This window comes from Stegodyphus dumicola, chromosome X1 (assembly GCF_044657685.1).
Source record: "Stegodyphus dumicola isolate Sdum_Otavi_A_Nest chromosome X1, ASM4465768v1".
NCBI classification, from domain to species: Eukaryota; Metazoa; Arthropoda; class Arachnida; order Araneae; family Eresidae; genus Stegodyphus; species Stegodyphus dumicola.
In genome coordinates, this window is record NC_140780.1 from 190,930,482 (window position 1) to 190,951,054 (window position 20,573).

General features: G+C 36.0%; 1 protein-coding gene across 1 annotated transcript in view; it reads left to right on the forward strand.

The window, feature by feature from the left end:
• The first annotated feature begins 1,013 nt into the window (after nucleotides 1–1,013).
• Nucleotides 1,014–20,573, forward strand: part of LOC118201309 (uncharacterized) — a 182,068-nt gene continuing 162,508 nt past the window's right edge. Inside the window, exons 1-3 of the mRNA XM_085808243.1 lie at nucleotides 1,014–1,106; nucleotides 7,432–7,437; nucleotides 7,542–8,009. Coding sequence (XP_085664369.1) covers nucleotides 1,014–1,106; nucleotides 7,432–7,437; nucleotides 7,542–8,009 — 567 coding nt within the window. The remainder of the gene's footprint in view (nucleotides 1,107–7,431; nucleotides 7,438–7,541; nucleotides 8,010–20,573) is intronic.

Consider the following 20,573-nt stretch of genomic DNA (forward strand, 5'->3'; position numbering starts at 1 on the left):
TACAAGGTGATTATAATTAAAGTTCCACTTTCAAGAGGCTGTTAAAAAGAACCCTGGTCAGAATGACCTAAAATTTGACCTTAATATACATTAGCTATAAAATTGCACGTATTTTACATAAATTTAACTTTCGGGTCATTTATTCTTCTATCAATAAAATTCCGAGTTCCATACTCAAAGACTCCATTCCGCATATGAATTCCTGGGTTATTTACAGATTCCTTGCCAGTGTGGTTTTTTTTTTTTACATTAGTCAAACTAAGAGAGCCTTAAAATTTCGTGTTGAAGAACATGAGTTAGAAAAAAAGGAAACACAGAAGTCCTCTGTTGCCCAGCATGGTTCGTCCGAAAATCACACTTTCAATTTCTCTGCAGCCAAAATTATTCAAAAAACATCTGCCATTGGTGAATTAGATTTTCTGTAGGAGTTTCACATTCAAAAGAATCTTTCTGTTAACAACACTACAATTTAACTAGTTAACAACCTAATTCCAATCCATCTTTGCCTTCAGTCTTTAAGGAGATTATGTTTCAGTTGTCGTTTCATCAATAGATGGCGCCAGTAGCTTAACTCCTGTCCGGCCATTCTTATCTTATCTAATCACTATATCTTATCTCGTTCATTTGCGCTATGACAGCTAAGGATGATGGTTCGGTAAAACCATCGAAACTAGTCCCGTGAAAATTTGCAAATATAACGCTGGTTTTTTGTTGTTTGACTTCTAAATTATTACTTGTTCGGCGTGCTTTTTTAATATACGTGATGGACATCTGCTTAGGGTGGGTCATAAATGGCTACATAGAGCGTAAAATTGTAAGTGTGGTTGAATGACACGTGAAATAACACCAGAATATTATGAATTAACAGTAAAGATAATTTATTGTGTTCTGAAATCCAAAAGGTTTTGAAAAGTATTCAAGTGACAAAATGGTCATTTTGTGCTGAATACGTAAAAGTGAAAAAAATGCAATTACCGTCCGCAAGCATTTATCATAAGAAATCAGTATAGGATATGGCGAACATGGAGGGCGGTGCAAGATTTCACATGTTGTATCATGCCTTGCACAACATTATCCCGCAACTATTTGTATTATCTGATTCCTCTGTGAGTGCACGGATAAGAGTGTCCTTTTTTCTTGGAGGACATTATCGACCAACAAGTCTCCTCCTGAAAGCATCCCAAAATTTTTTAGTGGGATCCAAATCTGGAGGACGTCCTGGCCATGCAAGGCGTTGAATATTCTCGCTGTCTAGACACTCCTGGACAGCGACTGTTCGATGACGTGTTGCGTTGTGTCTTTCCTGAAAACAAATTTATCACCGAGAGCACTACGGAACATGGGAACGTGAGGCAGCAGAACATCATTAATGTATGGTTGGCCTGTCATAGTTCCAACTGGAAGCACATAGAGCGATTTACGGACGTTGATTATAATCCCATCCTGTATCATGACACTACATGTAGATATCGGTCCCTTTTCTGTAACTCTGCCGGACTATATACAGTACCACTCTCACGTCACAACAGTTGTTATCCACGAGCAGACGAGAGACAAACTACTTTCATCTGAGAATAGTATATAAGCCTAGTCGTCTTCCCTCCAGTTGTGATACTGACGACACCATTGCAAACGGGTGGAACGGTGACGTCTAGACAATGGAATGCACACAATAGGACAGCGGGCGTATAGTCTTCCTTGATGCAAACGTCTGGCTACAGTTTCTCGGGAGGTTTACTTGCCAGTAGTAGCAAGTAACTGATTTGCTACCTCAATAGTTGTTCTGCGCTGGTTCCTTTTTGTGGATAGTACTATGTAGCTATCTTCTGCAGGCATCGTACTGCGAACACTATCTTCCTCATGACGTTCGCTGCACATTCCATTTGTTTGAAATGATTTCCAAAGCCTTGAAATAATAGTGTGGCTGACCTCGAATCCCTTAGCAACATCTGTTATTTTTCGTCCTTCTTTCAATCCTGCCAGTATTACGGCCATTCGTAAAATCATCTAAATGATGTCAGAAATACACACCGAAAACTGCAAGTTCGTCAATTGATGCTTTCCTGTTAAATTTTGCTTTTGAACAAAAACGTCAATGCGCCTTAAATTCTTTAATTCGTTCTAGTTAACGAATTGAATTCTTTTTTCGTTCTAGTTTCAATGGCGGAAAGAAACAAATTGGTCAAAATGTTATCAAGAGATGCAACTGTACTTGTCATAATATACTAATTAAAAGACGTGACATTCACTACATATTAGACTTAATAAAAACACGGTGTACGTGCAGTTCCCATCATTCTGCGTCTGAGAAGCTCGTCTTGACTCTGTCATTTAAGTATAGGGTTCAGCTAGTGAAGCTTTTCTTATAACAACGGTGAGTGCTTCAACAGCCCTGAACAAATTGCGGACATAATGGGTATAAGATGCGGTTCTGGTCCAATGTATGCAATTTTGAGTATTGGCAGAACCCTGGAGATGGAAATTAACTTCGTCTGTCCGCAAAATATTTCATGGCCGTGCATTGTCCGCTTCCATACGAGCAAGAAATTGTAGTGCAAAAATTTATTTTATTGGCAGGTCGACAGGAAGAAATGCCTGAATATGAGTAATTTTGCGTGGCTAGCATTGCAGGATGTTGCATGAAATTTTACGAACCGTGCTGATAGGCATGTCTAAAGTTCGGGCAATTCCCCTTTGCATTGCACTTTCCCACACCACTGCTCGTCTGTTTTTGCAATGCTACAGACAAATCGACTGTCACTGGATAAACAGAAGTGTGACTCATCTGAGAACACGACGTTTCGCTATTCTGTCATTCACATCGCTCCAGTTCGGCACCATTCTAAACGTTTGCGTCTATGCTATGGGGTCAATGGCAGTCTTCTTAACGGACGCCGTGAGTGCAGGCCACGTTCAACCAATCGACGGGAAATGGTTCTGGTCGACACAGGAACATCCAGGGTATCTTGCACATGCTGCAGAATCGTGGTACAAGTGACTTGCGGGACCGCCACAGCTTGTCGGCGGATGCGTCGATCCACGCGTGCTGACGTCATTCTGCCTGCACCTGCACCCCTCCTTTTTCCCACATTTCCTTGTGCCAACCATGTTCGCCATAGCCAATGCACCGTGCTCGCATCCGTATGGGTATCAGCTGCGATTTGACGTAAGGACCAACCCGCCCTTCTCAGTCCGATCACCATTCCCCTCGTAAAATCGTCTTATCTGCTGGAAGTGCCTTCGTTGACGTCGGCCTGGCCATTCTCGTATGCATTATAGCCTATGAACACCCAGGTCAACCATTAACATAAGAATCTGTACAGAACCAATGTCAAACTGGAATAGCCCCTGTATGGCCATGTAAACTTTTTCATGAAGGCTAAGTAACTCCCGGTCCCCAGGGTCCCACAAGGTCCCGCCCTTGTGGGACCCCAGGGAGTTCTTGTATCTAGATAGGGGAGGGCGTGGGACATATGCCTGTTTACCTCCGTTAAACACCAGGCGTCCCCGTCCTCCGTCACCTGTCACCTATTACACGTATCTTCCCGGACAAAAACCAACTTTCTTCGATAATTCGTCTGGCAGAAATAACGACACGAATATTGCCCATTCTGCTCGTTCCGTCCCTTATATCTTACTTCACGTGCGTCGGAGAGCTGCGCATTTCACATCATTCGCATAACTCAGTGACGTGCGTCTACTCTAAAACTTGCATAAATTTCTGACTACTCCTTCTTGGTGTTGCATTTTCAATGTCGAGCAGTGTATATTGAAGAGCAAAACATTATGACCATTCCCTCATTCTTTAAAGAACTCGTCTGGATGACATGGAGGGATGTGATTAAGTGGGAATGGTATTGAACTGCTGCTGAAGAAGGTAAGGAATCATTCTTGCCCTTACTTTTGCGATTGAATTTAAATCTGCTGATCTGAGCGAATTTGATAGAAGGCAGATTGTAATGGCTTGAAGACTCGGAACGAGTATCTCCGAAAGTGCACGACTTATAGGTTGTTCACGATCTGCCTTGTTAGTATTTATGCAAAGTGGATAAATGACGGTGAAACCAGAAGTAGACGCCAAGGTGTTAGACGTCCACGCGTCATTAAAGAAAAAGGACGTCGGAGACTCTAACGCTTGCTACGCAAAATCGGCGTCAGACAGTGGCTCAGCTAACAGCCAAATACAATGCAAGTCCAGTTGCAAGTGTTTCAGAACACACAGTTCAGCGGACACTATTGGATATGGGACTGCGTAGCAGACGTCCCGCTCGTGTGCCTCTGTTGACTAAGCGTCATTGTCAACTACGCCTACAGCGGACCCTGGAACATCGAGACACGACCATGACTAGTCGGATGAATCACGATTTTTCATTCATCACGTCGATGTTCGTGTCATGATACGCCGTCTTCCAGGCTAACAGTTGCTTCCCCTGTACAGCTGGTGGCGTTATTATGCTTTGGGGGACGTTCTCTTGGGCGGCTGTGGGACCTATAGCTGTGGTAGAACAGAACATGAAAGCTGCGTACTATCTGAGCGTAACTGCAGATCAGTTACACCCTTACTTGGCGTCTGTCTTGCCATCTGGAAATAGGATCTTCCAGCAGGAGAACGCCTCATGTCACAAGTCTCGAATTGTGTTAAGAGTAGTTCGAGAAGCATAGGGATGAATTCCAATTAATGTTCTGCCCACCTAACTCACCGGATCTTAATCCGATAGATCTTATTTGGGATATCATGGAGCGGCAGCTCAGAGATAACCGTGTCGGAATATCTCGTCTTTGTGTGACCGCTGCTTAGATATTTGGCATAACTTGTCTCCAGTCATTTACCAAGAACTTATGGCATCCATGCCAAGGCAAGTTGCAGATGTTTTGCAGGCCATAGGTTGCGTAAAACGTTATTGAGTAGCCGGTCATATTGTTTTGGCTTTTCAGTATACATATATCCCATATAAATCAATATAAAGTCCACAATAAAAAGAAAAGGAGAGAATATTTTAGAAGAAATTTTCGACTGAATTTATATTTATCCAACAACAGTTCCATTCCTAGAAGTAGTTTTGCTAGTTATAAGTTAGATATCTTCTGTATCATTAAAGTGGAAACAAAATTCTTCTGCTGAATGAAGTTGCCGTGTTTGTTGAAATTTATCTATTTTATGTAAAATGATTGTTCGTGTACTCTCACATGTGCATTGCATTTCATTTCCAAGTGTACTTTGAAAGATACAAGTACAAGTGAAGGTTTGATAGTACTTTGAAATATAAAGGCACAACACAGCCTATGAATAACTAAGCTGTTAATACTGCTATCAACGTTTCGAAAAATACGGAACAACAAGAGATAATGAAAATCTGCCAGTTGCCCAAAAATCTTGAGTGAGCATCAGAAAACAGCTGTACACAGCAAACTTTGCGTTGTACTACAAATACTTATTGAAGTTGCCTTCAAAAGAAGCATCCGAAATGTCCAACATTTTTTTGCAGCATCCCTGTTTGTGAAAACATAAAAAAAAGAATGACGTGACGTGAGCGGCACACAAATGGCTGGTCGCCTCGCATACAGATCACCTTCGTGAAGCCTTATACGCACAGTTGACATTGACACGAACCTTCCGGTGGCTGCAGCAAGGGAGGATCTAAGAAGAGTCGGAGTAGCGGTTCTATTCCTGCGTGCACATAATGTCAAATATCGGTCATCGGCGCTCGTCGTTGCAGTTGGCCGTCCTTGGCTGAACATCCTAGATGCCGAATCTGTAATTTGAAATTGCCTCCAAAGTCTACGAACCACAGAAGGACTCACATTTAGCCATCTGGCCACTTCTGTTTGACTTTGTCCTGCCTCTATTCTCCCAATGGTTCTCCATCGCAGTTTTGCAGGTAAATGATGCCTGGAGGTCATTGTTACGAATTGGCTATCTCAGATTTCTGATGTCGCCTTCGTTAGTGAAATATGTGGGCTTGCTCTCAAACATGGACTTTTATGCTCCTCGCAGATGACGTATTCCGAAAGCAGCGCCACTAATTTGCATACCGCAGTTTTACTCAGCTACTCTTACTTGGCAACATATTCAAATTTTACACGGTTTGGATTATTTTTGAGGGAGTTATCGCTATTTTTGTGATTTTTCGTTAATTTATGATAACCAGTGTATGTAATCGGCTTAATTATTAGGTAGTGTAACTTAAGCATGTTTACAGTATAAGATGCCTGGTATCTTTATGGAATTAAGAATACATTTCTTTAATGTTAAGAATTTGAGGTTTATAGTCTGTTTCCAAACCGTGCTGGATAACAACGATTGCCAGTTGAAACGTTTATTATAGGTGTTTATTTTTTCTCAAATAAAACGCCTTCTAGTGATACAGCTTTTCACTTGATTGAAAAGTCACTATGCCTTCTTTCGGCTTTAGTTTTCTCCTATTAAAAACAATCGACAGTTATAATGGGGAGTTGGGGAGGAAGATTTTGAAAACTAAAAATGTTTTTGTATGTGAAATAATAATAATAATAAATTTCAGTGTACTGTATACAAAAGCTTAAAACTTTTATACCTCAGCGACGCTTATTTTTTGAGAAATAGCAACAAGAATTATTCATTTATGTTTGTGAACACAACCGCATTAATTTAAAATACGTTAATTTTTGTGAATTTAGTTTTAAAATTTATTTTTAGTCATGTATAAATGACTTTTATAAATATTTAGTTTTAAAAATATAACTGCTGCTCTTCAATATTCCTTAATTCTAGCATCCAGCTTTTGTTGACATGAATTCTGGCCATCCCTGCTATATGCATTAATGACAAAGCCCCAGGAAGCTAAGTTATGAACAATACAAGTCGCTAAATGCTTGAAATTGAAAAAAAGTATGTACCTTTGATGCGGTTGCCCATAAACCAACGTGCCATTGACTACCCTTTTTCAATGTCTTAAAATAAATAAATAAATAAATAAAATGTATGCAGTGAGAATGAGAATAAAATACTTTGCCAGCCATTCAGTATTCAAATACACTCTTGTTATTAATATTGCAATTTAAATAAATGATAAAATTTATTTTTCTGAGCTAAAATTTTTATCATTGCGACAGCTTTGGAAAAACGAAATAATAGGAAACGAGGGGGGATTCATGTAATTTGATCATGAAATTTTCCGAATACTATTAATTACATTCGACATAATTATGTAGGTTTTAAATAAAACTAGTCCCAAAATAAAATAAACTGAAAGCGGCAGTGTGATGCTGAAGGATGAAAATGATTGTTATATTCAAAAGTGCAAAAATTCTGAATTTGCCATGTAATGACTTCGTTAGCAATTATTAACATCTTAAGTGATGAATATGTATTAATTATAATTTATAGAATTATTTGTGTAAAATTTTGCAAAATGTAAATCTTGATTTTATGAACTTTTCTTTTGATCGCAGGTTAAAGTATGTTTGTTGGAAGTCCAGAAGTGAAGTAATGGATACTGTTTAAGCATGGTGAAAGTAATGAAGAATGCTAAGGCCGGGAAAGTGGACAACTAGGGAAGTAGAGAGAGAATAAAAAGAGGTGTCATCAGTCTAGAAAAATTGCTCGCCACGAGATTCCCGATTGGTGTCAGCATCCCCATAGGGGCGCACCCACTGATATCCCCTCCAACATCCTCTACCCGCACTGCTCTCCTGCCGGCGAAGCTACGACGCTGGACGTGGGCTGCTATCCGCCACCCGGCGGGGGCGGAACGGCCGCCTCTGGACCGGACCTGTTGCCGCCCAAGAGGCAGACCGTAGTTGACCGCTTGCGTCGTAGGTTAGAAGTTTATAGGCGGCATCAGGGTTCTTGTCTCCCAAGGTATGATCAAACGGCCAATGGTCTCTATGATGTTCAAAGACAAGAGACTTTGCAACTCAAGCAAAGATTCCTTGAGGCCAAAGCGAAGAAAACGCGGCGTAATGACCATCATAGTCGCAATGCAACGGCATCTGCTAATGGTAATGAGTCCCAACGCAGTACAGTGGTGGTAAGTTTGCTCACTTTTATAGCACTTGTGGAATTTCTTTTCTCCTGTGGTTTTAAATTATGCTAATTAGTGTTGCTTCAGTCACAGAGAATAACTATTATTATCATAAATTTGAAATATCCTGAAAAGAAAAAAAAAAAAAAAAACCTGTTTTAAAATTTCGTATTTTTTAAAATAAAAAGAATGGAAAAAATCCCCAACTCTCTCTTCAAGCATTTATATTTATTTACACGTATGTATGTATTTTTGAGAAGAAATTTTTGATAAAGTGGAGGAGGTGCATATTTAATGCCGATAAACTTATCTGAAGATTATATCTATGAGCAAAATATTTTAATGTGCTTGGGCAAGGAGAAAAATTGGTAATGTAACTTTTCTTGCATCATGATGTTGGGAAATGTTTTACAAATGTTATTTAAACCTGTGGTTATATATAGCAGGAAAAAAAAAAAAAAAAAAAAAAGACTGTCTTATCGTATTATCTTCTTCCGGGGGGCAGGGGGTCGAGGTTAGGAAATATAGCTCATTTGTAAACGAATTAAGAAATATAAACTTTTTTTAGAGAATACTTTTTGACGCAAGATCATTAAGAAGAAAGATGTAATTTTATTTAGTTTTTCGGCGTCTTATATTGTGTGATTATTTGTGTATGCAATATATGCGCATATATATTAGAGTAGTTCTCAGCAAATGATGCAGCTCCTTTTTCCACTCCCGTTAGTAAATGTTTCCTTTTCTTTGCATGCAAAGCATGTTAATATGCATTTTGTTAAGAATTAAGTACTACTCTTTATTTCATACTGAAACAGACGTTACAGGCATTAGTACTAGAATGCTGTTTCTTGAAATAATCTTTTATATTCATAATTTAATATAGGTAAAATATATGATCATTATGTTTCTTGGTTTAGTACTAGAATCACTCGTCATATTCCTTGAACATAAATACGTTTAAATATTACACAAAGCACTTTCATTGCGCTGAAGTATTGAAGTATTTTGATGCCTATTTTTAGTAAACACAGAATTGTTACTACAGCCTTGGAATTGATTACTTGTTTATATGGCCTTTTGTGTTCCATATTTCTTTTCTGTTTCTGTTTTAAGATCCTTTTCCTACTTCGGATTCTGCCTTTTTTTAAAAAATATTTTTGTTTTAATTTTAAATTAAAAAAAAAGCATTGTTTAGAGCAAGATTAAAAAAAAATAATTCTCTTTGTTTGCATATATGCTGCAAAAATGTTATATGAATACTTCGAGCGAATCATCCACGTGGACTTTTGCTTAGAATTGAGCAATACAGTATAATGAAGAAATATTTCACAATCTAAATGTAGTCATTCGAGTTCTTTCCTAATTAATTTAATTGATTAAATTTCTAATCACGCATCGCTGGTTTTTCTCAGTATTCCTCTTTCCTCTATGTCCGAGGTGATCAGCCGTATAATTTAATAGAAAGGTATTGCAGTGCAGTCAGAAGTGATGAGCGGCATTCGGTCTTTGTGCAATACTTTTTGACAGCATTTTCTCGAAAGTGTAAATGCATTTCATTTAATGCTTTAGTAACTTGGGAAGAAACAGGAATTAAATGGAGGTGACGGTATCTCTTACCTTGCAAACTAGTTGTTGTTTTTAAGGATGAGTAGGGATATAAATCATTAAATTAGTGCTCCGTATTTACTTGATTTTCGGAAACATAAGCATGTAGCACATAAACAGGTCTGTTGACTTGTGGGGGGGGAGATTAGTATCTGGCCCCCCAGTACCCTGGAGCATCTAACAACTGTAGCTCGATAAAACCAGTTCTTCGGGACAGTATCTCTGGGATAAGAATGGTTATACTCCAGCGCTTCTTAAACTTTTTTCATTCATAACTCCTTTTTATCATCGAGAGTTTTTCGCAATCCCAGGTATTAAATATAGAATAAAGATACAAAAATAAAAATTTTCTCATAATTTATTTCTTTACTAAACAGTATACATACGAAGAGACATAGTTTTGAGATTTGTATAAAATATACAAAAATTAATGAAGAAACATCACATTTTAATGAGACGGATGTGCTTGTTTTTTGCTGCATAGCAGAGTAATTCTTGGGTGCAGTGTTTGACACTGCTGGACGTAAAGTATCTTCAGAACTTTTGTGGAAACTCAAGTTTTATGTTTGAGTCATTGGATAGCTCTACAAATTCCTTTTGGGCTTTTATAGGGCAGGTGATTGATCTCGTTAATATCAAGTAATGTAATTTCTTTAAAAATCTCATCAATGTGATTTCTTTAAATTTCATGTATTTGAATTCAATTTTCGCTACCCCATCACTTCGCTTCACAAACTTCATCACTTCACAAACTGCGGATCGCGACCCCATTTGGAGTCGCGATCCGCAGTTTGACAAAAGCTGGTATAGTTGATGCATGCTTTAGCTTTATGTTAGAAATGAATTTTGAAATATTGTAAAAGAAAAAGTGACAAATGGAAGAAGTTGTTAATAGTTGCGGAAAAGCAAATTAAATTTAGATGGGAAAAAAAAAAAAAAAAAAAAAAGCTCATTAAAAGAAACTATTTCAAAGTATAATAGAATAATTCTTGCAACAATATTTAATTATAATTTTGAATGTTCTGAAAAATGAAACATATATAGTGATTTACAATTTTGAAATAAAAATACACTAAAATAGCCTTGTTAAATAGCATAATAATACATGACAATTTTAGATTTATGTTTATAACCCTGCATAGATTTTAACACTAACGCAAATTGAACATAATTTTCATGCTGCATTTTCTAAAACCTAACCAAATATATTGCCATCGCTGGTTGGAATTCTCTTAAAAATAATCATATCATTATAGTAACTAATTCAGAAGTCAAACAACAAAAATCAGCGTTATACCTACAAAATTTTCACAGGACTAGTTTCGATGGTTTTACCGAACCATCATCTTCAGCTGCAAAACCGCAAGGTAAAACCATCGAAACTAGTCCTGTGAAAATTTTGTAGGTATAACGCTGATTTTTGTTGTTTGACTTCTGAATTAGTATTTATTCGGCGTGTTATTGTGTCTTAATCATTATAGTAACATTTTAAAAACAATGATACCTCGATAGTGTGTATAAATATAATTTTAAAATAAATATATATGAGTATAATTTTACAGTACAGTATTTTTTACAAGAGTAAGCATAATTTTAAAAATGTAAGTATAATTTCAAAGCTAATGAGATTTAATGATGCTTCATATTTTGTCTTTACTTTTACCCCAGGTCTTCAGTTAATTCAGTAGGTTTCAATGTGTTAAAGAGTTTGCCACTAATTTTTATTCTCACCAGTGAACAAGCGCGCAGTTTCTGGTCTAATTGAATTCGATGTTTTAGTTTTTAAACCAATAGTTTATAGCATTCACCTGTACCTCTTTCTTCACATTTCAGCCCTTTAGAAACTATTGCGAAATTGTTTTAATAAAATTTAGTAGCAGTTTCTTTAAAATCTATTTTTATATAACCTCAGAATCAAGGAAACGAAACAAGATTTTTTTTATTTATTATTTAATGTGTTCTTTTCTGTCAAAAGTTATATTGGAATTAGCCAGAAGAGTTTGCCTTAAATCTTCTACAAAAAAAAAAAAAAAAAAAAAAAGCCTGCTTATAGTCGATAAAGAATGACTATAATAAAAAAAGACAAACTAATGTACCTTAACGAATCGGCGCAAATGTACCGATGCTTAAAAAATAACCATAAATGAAAACGTAAGTAAACTTCCCGCGCAAACTAAAACGTGGATACAAGAAAGCAAACATCTATGCACCTCGTTCATTGGCAAATTTTACACAAAAAAACAGATCAAAGACAATAATAAGGTACATTTCATTTTCAAACATCCTCGCTCTGTCTCCAGATGCTATTCCATTGGGCTTTGCGCTTAATACGGCAAAAATCTGTCGGCTATTCCATCGCTGTCTGTGCTCAAGTTAGTAGACTTTGGAAAGTTTGTTATGGCAAAGCAGGAGTAGTGCAGTTTAATGGGAGACAAAGTAAAGAATTACTATTGTGGGGAGTATGGTAATTTTACCAAGTTCACCCTATGCAGCTCGTTACGACAAGTGTAAATTAACTTCAGTGTGTTACTTCCAGTAATAAATTTTAATGCTAGAAAATAATGCATGCACTATTTCGAAACCTCATCGCTTCTGAGAAAAATTTAATGCTGTTAATTCAGGGTAATTATTTGTAACATGAATCTCTTTTTCCTAATCATTGGTAAATTCCAGAGCTGAAAGTTAAAAATCATAATTTATTTTTTTAAATCAATTTCTAAATTTTTGTACTAATTGGCGTCCATTCTATTTGTTCACCTGAGGCAAGTGCCTCACCCTTGTCCCGGCTCTGGCGAATCATTTGGTTTATTTCATTATGGCAAAGCACTTGAGGGTTATCTGCTAAAGGAAGGGATGCCTTCGTGGAGGACGTTCTAAGCGAAACTGGCTCGTATACACGTTACATATGGGAAGTTCCGGTTCTACCGGTTTCGAAGGCCGAGGAAGTCATGAATATTTTTAAATGTATAGTGTCTTTGCGACATGAGGTCACTCTAAATATATGGCGAGCAGAAAGTCCTCTTGAGTGGTTTGACGGTGGGGAGAGGGGACATAGGGTTCCTGAGCGCTCTCTTTCTCAAAATAGGGATGCAAGTAAAAGTCCAACCTCCTTGATGCTCTGGCAACCATTCTTCCATGAAATATGGACTCTATAACAAACAAACAACAAATCATGTACCTAAACAATGTCTTCAAATACTCATATCCCATAAGCTCATTTGTGAGTTTTAGTTCTCTGGTCTTGAGAATACGAAGCGACACATGTCATTCAAGGTAGGAGGATTAAACCAGTGTGCTATATTAGCTTGCAAAATCAAATCATTGTTCGTGTTCCATCTCTTTCAAAAAGCTTGTAATATCCTAGAACATTCTGATAATACTTTGTAATGTAATTATTTAAATTAACCAGTTATTTATAATTTCAGCTTTTAGTATATATAACTTCTCCTTTCTATTTCCTCACCAGAATGTAAATGCGTGTAGCTAGTATTAAACAAAGGTTTTTGGATTTTGAGACAGAGCGTGTTTCTGACTAACTTATGCACGCTAAATTTGATTCCTGCTACCTCTGAAAAGTTGTAATTATTCGGCTATGCTTTATGTCCTGCCGACTCTGTATTATGATACGCTGGTAAAGTTACTAAGCCAGCATAGAGTAAAACTTAACTGTGTTGTCTTCGATTACTGTTGCACGTCGTAACTTGACACTGACTGTTCTTTAGTTGCATTACCTCAAGCTGCGGCTGATTTTGTTAGCACAAGAACCTGCATTTATATTCTAAGTTCTATTTAGATAAAAAGATTTATTTAAATCTTTTCATGACTCTGTAGTTACTTTCAGATATAGTGGGAATTCGCTTTACGTCTGTTGAGATTATTGGACTAATTGACTTTAGATCAAGTAGAACCTCGTAACGTTTTTGGTTCAGATGGGATAAAAATGGAATCGATCCATTCTTGTTGTGGCATTAGCAAATGTAATCTTTCTTTATAGAAGATTATCGAACTTCTCTCTGAAAATTTAAAGAAATTTCCGCACCGCTAAATTAAGTATGCGAGTCTGTAAAAGAGATTACTGTGTACAATGTGAATTTAGTAAATGTATAATCTGCATAATCTGATCTGACAGGATTTCGATAATGATAATGAATTCGAAAAGTATTTCAACAGATTCAAGTTTTTATTTGGAACAACAGGATAGATAGGATAAACGAGTATAAAACACTGCATCTGGAGAGTATTGTTGTTATACACAAAAATTAAGATTTCATCAATCTGGAAACATCTGAATGATTGCATTTTCATCACATGATATTATTTTGTTTTAGCAACTCATTGAAGCGGGCGTGTACTAATGGGCAGAAGATAAAGAAATTTAATAGGAAAATGCATAACCGTTTCTTTATTCGGAGTCGAACGTGATATATTCTGGACTGCCGTGTCACTGTGCAATCTATTACACAAAACCACATGCAAAAAAATATCTTTTTTATTTTTTTAATTTTTAAATTTTTTTAAGGTACACTCCTTAAAAAAAAAAAAAAAAAAAAAAAAAAAAAAAATCCATAGACAGTTGGGGAGATGCTGGACAGTCCCTTTTTCGAGCAGACCTAGTTTTGTCACGAATTATTGTCCACCACCAAGTGTCAGATATCCGCAGTCAAACAACTCTAGTTTGGACACGAATTACTCTCCATCATCAGCTATTAGTGGTTGAGAAGAAGAGGGAGATGTGAGTATATAATGGGAGATGAAATCGACCATATTCTTGCGGCATTTTCAGATTGCCAAACCGATGTGTTATCCATTAATTACACCACGATGTATGGGATGAATGGCTGAATACTATGCAAGTTTACGCTTGCTCAAGATAGATTTTTGACGCATCTGTATCACAAGAAAAGTAAAAGGAGTTAATGTGTGTTTCTACAATACGAGACGTATGTACGGAACTGGACGTCGAACGAGAAAGAAGCTTCTGTTGACGTCAGAAATGACCACTAATAGGCATTCCAATTTGTCTTGGAAGTACTGAGAGCGTGAGAATTTCTGAGGCGAATGTATTAAATTCTTTCAGCTTGTTCGAGGGCATATACTAGATGGTTTCATAGAAAAGAATTTACTTGGAGAGACGAGACTATTCGCCTTAATTATAAGACTGTTTCACCCCCACGGAATTGATCTTCAAGAAATTTTAAATGAAATGAAACTTCCTAATAGATAATTTGGAATTTTTATTTCAACTTATTCAGTAGCAGTATATGGATGCAGGAACAATATCATTCGTCATTTTTGGGAAAGTGCAGCTGTTTTTCACTTGGCATCTCACCAGTAGCCAAGTGATTAAAAATGCAAGGATTTCGACCCGGGTTCGATTCCGGACTTTCTGGGTTTTTGCCTTTTGTAACGTGAATACGCTTCGAAAGTTACCCTTAGAAATTCCTCCACGAAAGCACCCCTTACCCTAGGTAAATAGGCCTCACGTGCTTTGCCATTATCAAATAACTAACCTAAACTAACATTTTTCAAGAGGGCAGAATGATAAGTAGCAATACAGAATTTAGTCTACTTTTAATTTGTCAAAAAATAATTAAAATTGTATTATAAATAGTTTGTAACTCTGTGAAATGGCTCTTCTTAAAAATGGCTCTTTGAAGGTATTATTACTATGGCCTCTGAATAGTTTACATCATAATTAAGTTGTTCATATAAAATTACCTTTGCAATACGAAATGAGAGACTGAGTCTGTTTCAGAATTAAAGAAATGGTATGCTATATTCTGGAAAAGGAGATGCGGAAAATATTTTCAAAACCTCATTGCTACAATAGAGAACAACAATTAGAGCCCGCAATGTGTCAACTAACTATTAACATATGTTTCGTTTTATTTGAACAACTGATACTCAACGTCATTTCATGTCTTGCGTAAAAGGGGGGTGTTTTTTCAAACAGGCTCTCGATTTTTCTTTTTTTAAATATTCAACCGCTTTATACAGTTTCCCTCTGCTTTAAATTCGTTATATTTACTGATACTGTATCTTTTATTGCACATAAATACATTTTTTACACTGCTTTTTTTTACATTACATCTTTCTATTCAATGTCATTATACTATTTAGTGTGCTGTTTGAGATCAAAATGTCAAAGGGGGCAATATAAGATTTTTTTTCTTCCCCTTTGTTTTAAAAAAAATATTATGCTAAATTTATTTTCCTTTTGTTCATTAATTTTTGCGATGGGCAAGCCTAAAGCCTTTGTTGTAGCTGCAGAGAAGTTAAACAAAATTTATATCCGAGGTGCATAAGAGACCTCTAAGTCTGACGACAGCTGAAGTAGTGCCTGTAGTTATAGCTACGTAGGTACTTTTTTCAGTCTTCTCAAGTGTTCATCACGAATCTTGACATAATTTGCTCCACAGAAGATTTCGTAAAGCTTAATTGCAGTATTTCCTGGCTGGTCGATCAAAAATTTTCGCAGTCCAAACTAGTTTTTAGCAATTCTAGCTGCCACCATTTTTGATGTACCCTTTTTTAGTTTTTGATCTTTGCTAGACCATTCTATTAATTTTGCTAAAACTTTTGAATGTACGAAGTACGTTTCTATTTCTGATTTTACAGTGATAAATTCCGAACATCATATACGTGGGCGATGGTTCTCATTGATCCAGTAAAACTGCTCATAAAAATAGAGATGTTGCAATTTCATGAATCAAATTTTTTTAAATATTTATTTATTTATTTTTAATTTTTGGGTATCGGCTGATATTTTCTCATGTCAGAACGTTGGCTTGAGGAAATGTAGTCTCGATGTAACACATACCAAGAATACCAATTCCCAGAACTCCCGAAAGAGCGCCCCTCAGTGATCCCGCTCCCTGACGAATGCAAGGAGGTCCCACCATAGCGTGGCTTCGATAATCCCTTTCGAAGCCCACGACCAGTTTTAGAATCTCATATGTTTAATTTGGTTATTATATTTTCCATTTCTTTGAGTGCATTTGAATATTACATCTTATCTTCAATCTTTGTATTACATTTTGACGTTCTTGTATATGCAATATACGAAAAGACATACAAGAGTAACATTTAGGCAATTTTACTGTAAATTATCTTAACTGATGCCCCCATGTCATTTCTAATATTTTTTGGTCAACCAGTAGCAGAAATTTTTATGCGGGCCCTTTCTAGCCTGCTGTAGAAAGAAACGTAGACGTTTTCAGAGAGTGAAGTGTTCTGTTGTTAACAGGCAGTGAAAATAGCTTATGAAGTAAATTAATTGTCTTTGTCTATTTGTAACATAAATTTATGATCCACAGTATGCGCAGATGCTGTTTTCTTACTTACTCTGTTTTGATCGGTTTGAGGTAAAGTGTTTTTCCATATCAATGCGGCATTTCTTTCCAAACATGTAGGTGTTGGGAGTTAACGAAACACAGCCATGAACACGGAGCTTTGTTATGAAGTTTCAATTCTTCTTAAAAGGTAGATCTGGAGGACTTTCAATTTGAGATTTTCTCCGAAATATTCTTGAACTTCTCTCCGCCAAGTATAAGCATGTTGGAGAAAAGGAAAGACTTAGATTTTTTTTTTTTAAATTATTTTTTTTTTCGTAAATGTGTTTTAAACCGGCACCATATTTTGCATGAAGAACGTTTAGCCCTTCAACAGTTTTATTAAGTCCGCTGATGCCTCTGAGCTCCCTATGACCTTCGGAACGAGAACTCATGTTTTTCACAGCCTTCATTTTGGTTCTGAATAACATTATTGCTTAAAATTATACGTTCAAACTCCTTTCATTGCTTTTTATTGCTGTAACAGTATCCAGTATGAGCAGCATAAAATTTTCATTAATCTGAATTTTGATAGTAGTCAATATTACATTGATATGAATGGTGGAAATGTGCAATCAGATTGAATGAATCAGTAAGTCTGTGTTTATTATCTTTAGCAGAAGAGCAAGCTATAAATTTAATCAAAGGTATTAAAACTGATATCTGTGCAACTTATATAATACCAAAAGCATGTGACTGTCATGGCAATTGATACGTAGTTTTCTTTACGTATGGTGTAAATATGAGCTTGTTTCACATAAAAACACTCACGGAGACAGCTTTTTAAAGAGATACCTTAGTATTATTATACTTAGCGGTAATTACTAACTTAGCCCTCTAGTTTAGTATAATAATTACCGTTATTTCACAATAGCGATCAGTTTTTAATGAGAAGGAATTGCAAACTTTTGCTCATTTCGTAAGGGATTTGGTTGGATTTAAAATTTTAAGTTCAATAACTGAATGAGACAGAGGGAAAAATATCACAATCCAGTAAAAATCATGTTAGATATTTGTAAGTCTTTCAACTTTACAGTCAAATATGGATAAGAGTTTATTCTTTTATTGTTTATGAAATGATATAATGAAAACAAATTACGTATTTTCTTCCACTCAAAAAGCTTTTTAAAATATTAGAAATTTTCTTTCAGTAGAGTATCTTCTGTGCAAGTGTTATTAATATTTTCCTTCAGATGATTTGCGAAGTGCAAATAGTGCACTAAATTTATGTGTCAGCTAAGAAGTGAAACATCTGAGAAATAAAAAGAGATCAAATTACTATATGAAGAGCATTTTACAGTATTATATGAAGATTACAAATTCTGGAAAAGAAAAACAGCTGTGTAGTAATGAAATAATAATAAATTAATGTGCGTAATTACTATTAAAATTAATTTATAGTTAGATTAATTAATTGTTGTAAAGAAACTTACATGATTATATAACCAAAAAAAAAAAATTTTTTTTCGCGACCACCACCCAAGAATTTTCTTCTGGTCCGTACATTAGGAACCACTGCTGTGGAATACTTTGCTGTAGTTACCAATACCCCGAGTGCTGAATACTGGTAGTTTATCCAAGGCGAGCTGCCTGGTTGGCTTTTCGGGTTTTCCCCATACGTAACGCGAATGCGAGCCATTTTCCCTTAGAAAGTTCCTCCACCAACGCCTCTTCCCTCTAAGCAAATAGCCATAATGTGCTACGGCATTTTCAAATAACCTTTTTATCTTTGCCATAGCAAATAACTTAGCGTAAATTGAACCATTCATATTAGTGTTGCCTTTATTAATTTTAGCTACATTCTCTGCGTATATAACATTTGATTGATATTTCAACTATGTCATAAAATCGAGACAAATAAGTGAAATTTTTCAAGTTTCTTAGATTATGTGATTTCTTCTCCTCCCCCTCTTCTTTCTTTAAAGTTTTTAACCGTTAAAATTTTTTCATAGTGCGATATCATTATGCGCATTTTTTGTAATAGCATCATTTGCTTAATTCCACAAAGATGTTCTTTTCTGACTCATCAAAATTTTCCTTGTCTAAAAATTACAGTCTGCATTATTGCTTGGCCCAATTTTTTCCCCATAAATATTAAATCTGTTCCTAGGCCGAAAACTTCTAAAAGTTTCATTTAGTTTATTATTTGAATTTTCATAAAATTTTTCTTCAAAAGAACAAGATCGTGAACTTGCAGATTTTCGTTTTTGATTATAGGATCTGATTTAATGATGTTCTTGTCAGTGTTCTTACGTAGATGAAATTTGGGGATACAAGTTGATATTCTTTATTTGTTTCTACCGAGAAAGATGTTTTAGCCGTGTTTTGTAAATTTGATTAAGATGAATGATGATGAGAGTAAAATCTTTTATGCGATTTCTTTTGTCTGCGTCAAATTCTGATCTTTTATTAGTAAGAATGATGCATTGAAACACAGTATCTTAAATTTCAGTTACGAATGGGAACAAATATTGATTATTTTAACCTGAAATCTGCGAAGATTTTCTGCTTTCCTGCATCATGTCGAAATTAGTTATTTCCCCATGATTTCCCTTTGCATAAAATGAATTAATTTTAATGCCTCCGAAATCATGTCACATACAAACACATCTCTTAGTTGAAATTTATTTCGATTTAAATACTGCAAGTTCTCTTTGAATTTTTCTTAGAACGGAGGGAAGCCTAGATATTTATTCTACGAGCACATTTTAAAACTTGAATGCAACTGCATAAGCTCACATTACTACTAGTTTCTAGGATCTTTCTGGCGTTGTTTCTATAACTGTATTCATAAGAAAAACTTATGGTCGTCCAGCGGATACGACCGCTTGCATGGATATTTCCGTGTTTTTCCCTCATGTGTAACGTGACTATGAGCCAGTTCCTATGGAAAATTCTCCGCGAAAGCGTCCCTCCTTTCAGGCAGGTAGCTATTGTATTGTATGCTTCAAAGCATGCAATGTTCGACTTAACAAGCAAACAAAGTACTGTGTCATAGATTGCTGTTATTCGGTTGAGAATTTTTGAAATAAATTCTGAGAAATATTCCGTATTGAAAGTGTAATTGGTGGTATGGAGGGAAAAGAATCGATTCCACAGAATGAGAGGGGCTTCAAGGAGTCATCTAGTTCTTGCAACCAGAAGACAAAAAATGAGATTTCCCATTTGTCCTTTCCCTTTTCATCTTATGGTCAAAATTGTGCCGATTCATTTGCTGCTATCTCTCATTCCCCACATAAGTAACCCTTACTGACGGAATCTTTTTCGATCCAACTGATCCTCCATCTCCGTCATCAGTAACGCTTATGGACAGAAGGCTGAAATTTTCCGATTCATCCTCCATTTCAAAAAGCTATTGATTAGAGAGTCATAGGCTGGGACATGTAACATTACGTGAAAATTGCCCATTGGCTTGATTACCTTAACAGTCTATAACTAAGCAATACGCCAATCGATGTGAAGTAATTTTAGAACGATGCGCAAGTGTGAAATGCAGTTCTATTTCAATCATATGTGATTATTCTAAATTTACCTAGTGATATTTGTATGCATGTGTAAAGCGTAATCATGAATTTAACGAAACCTGATTTTATTAAAACCAAAAGTAATCTTTCTGTGCTGATTTAAAATGTAG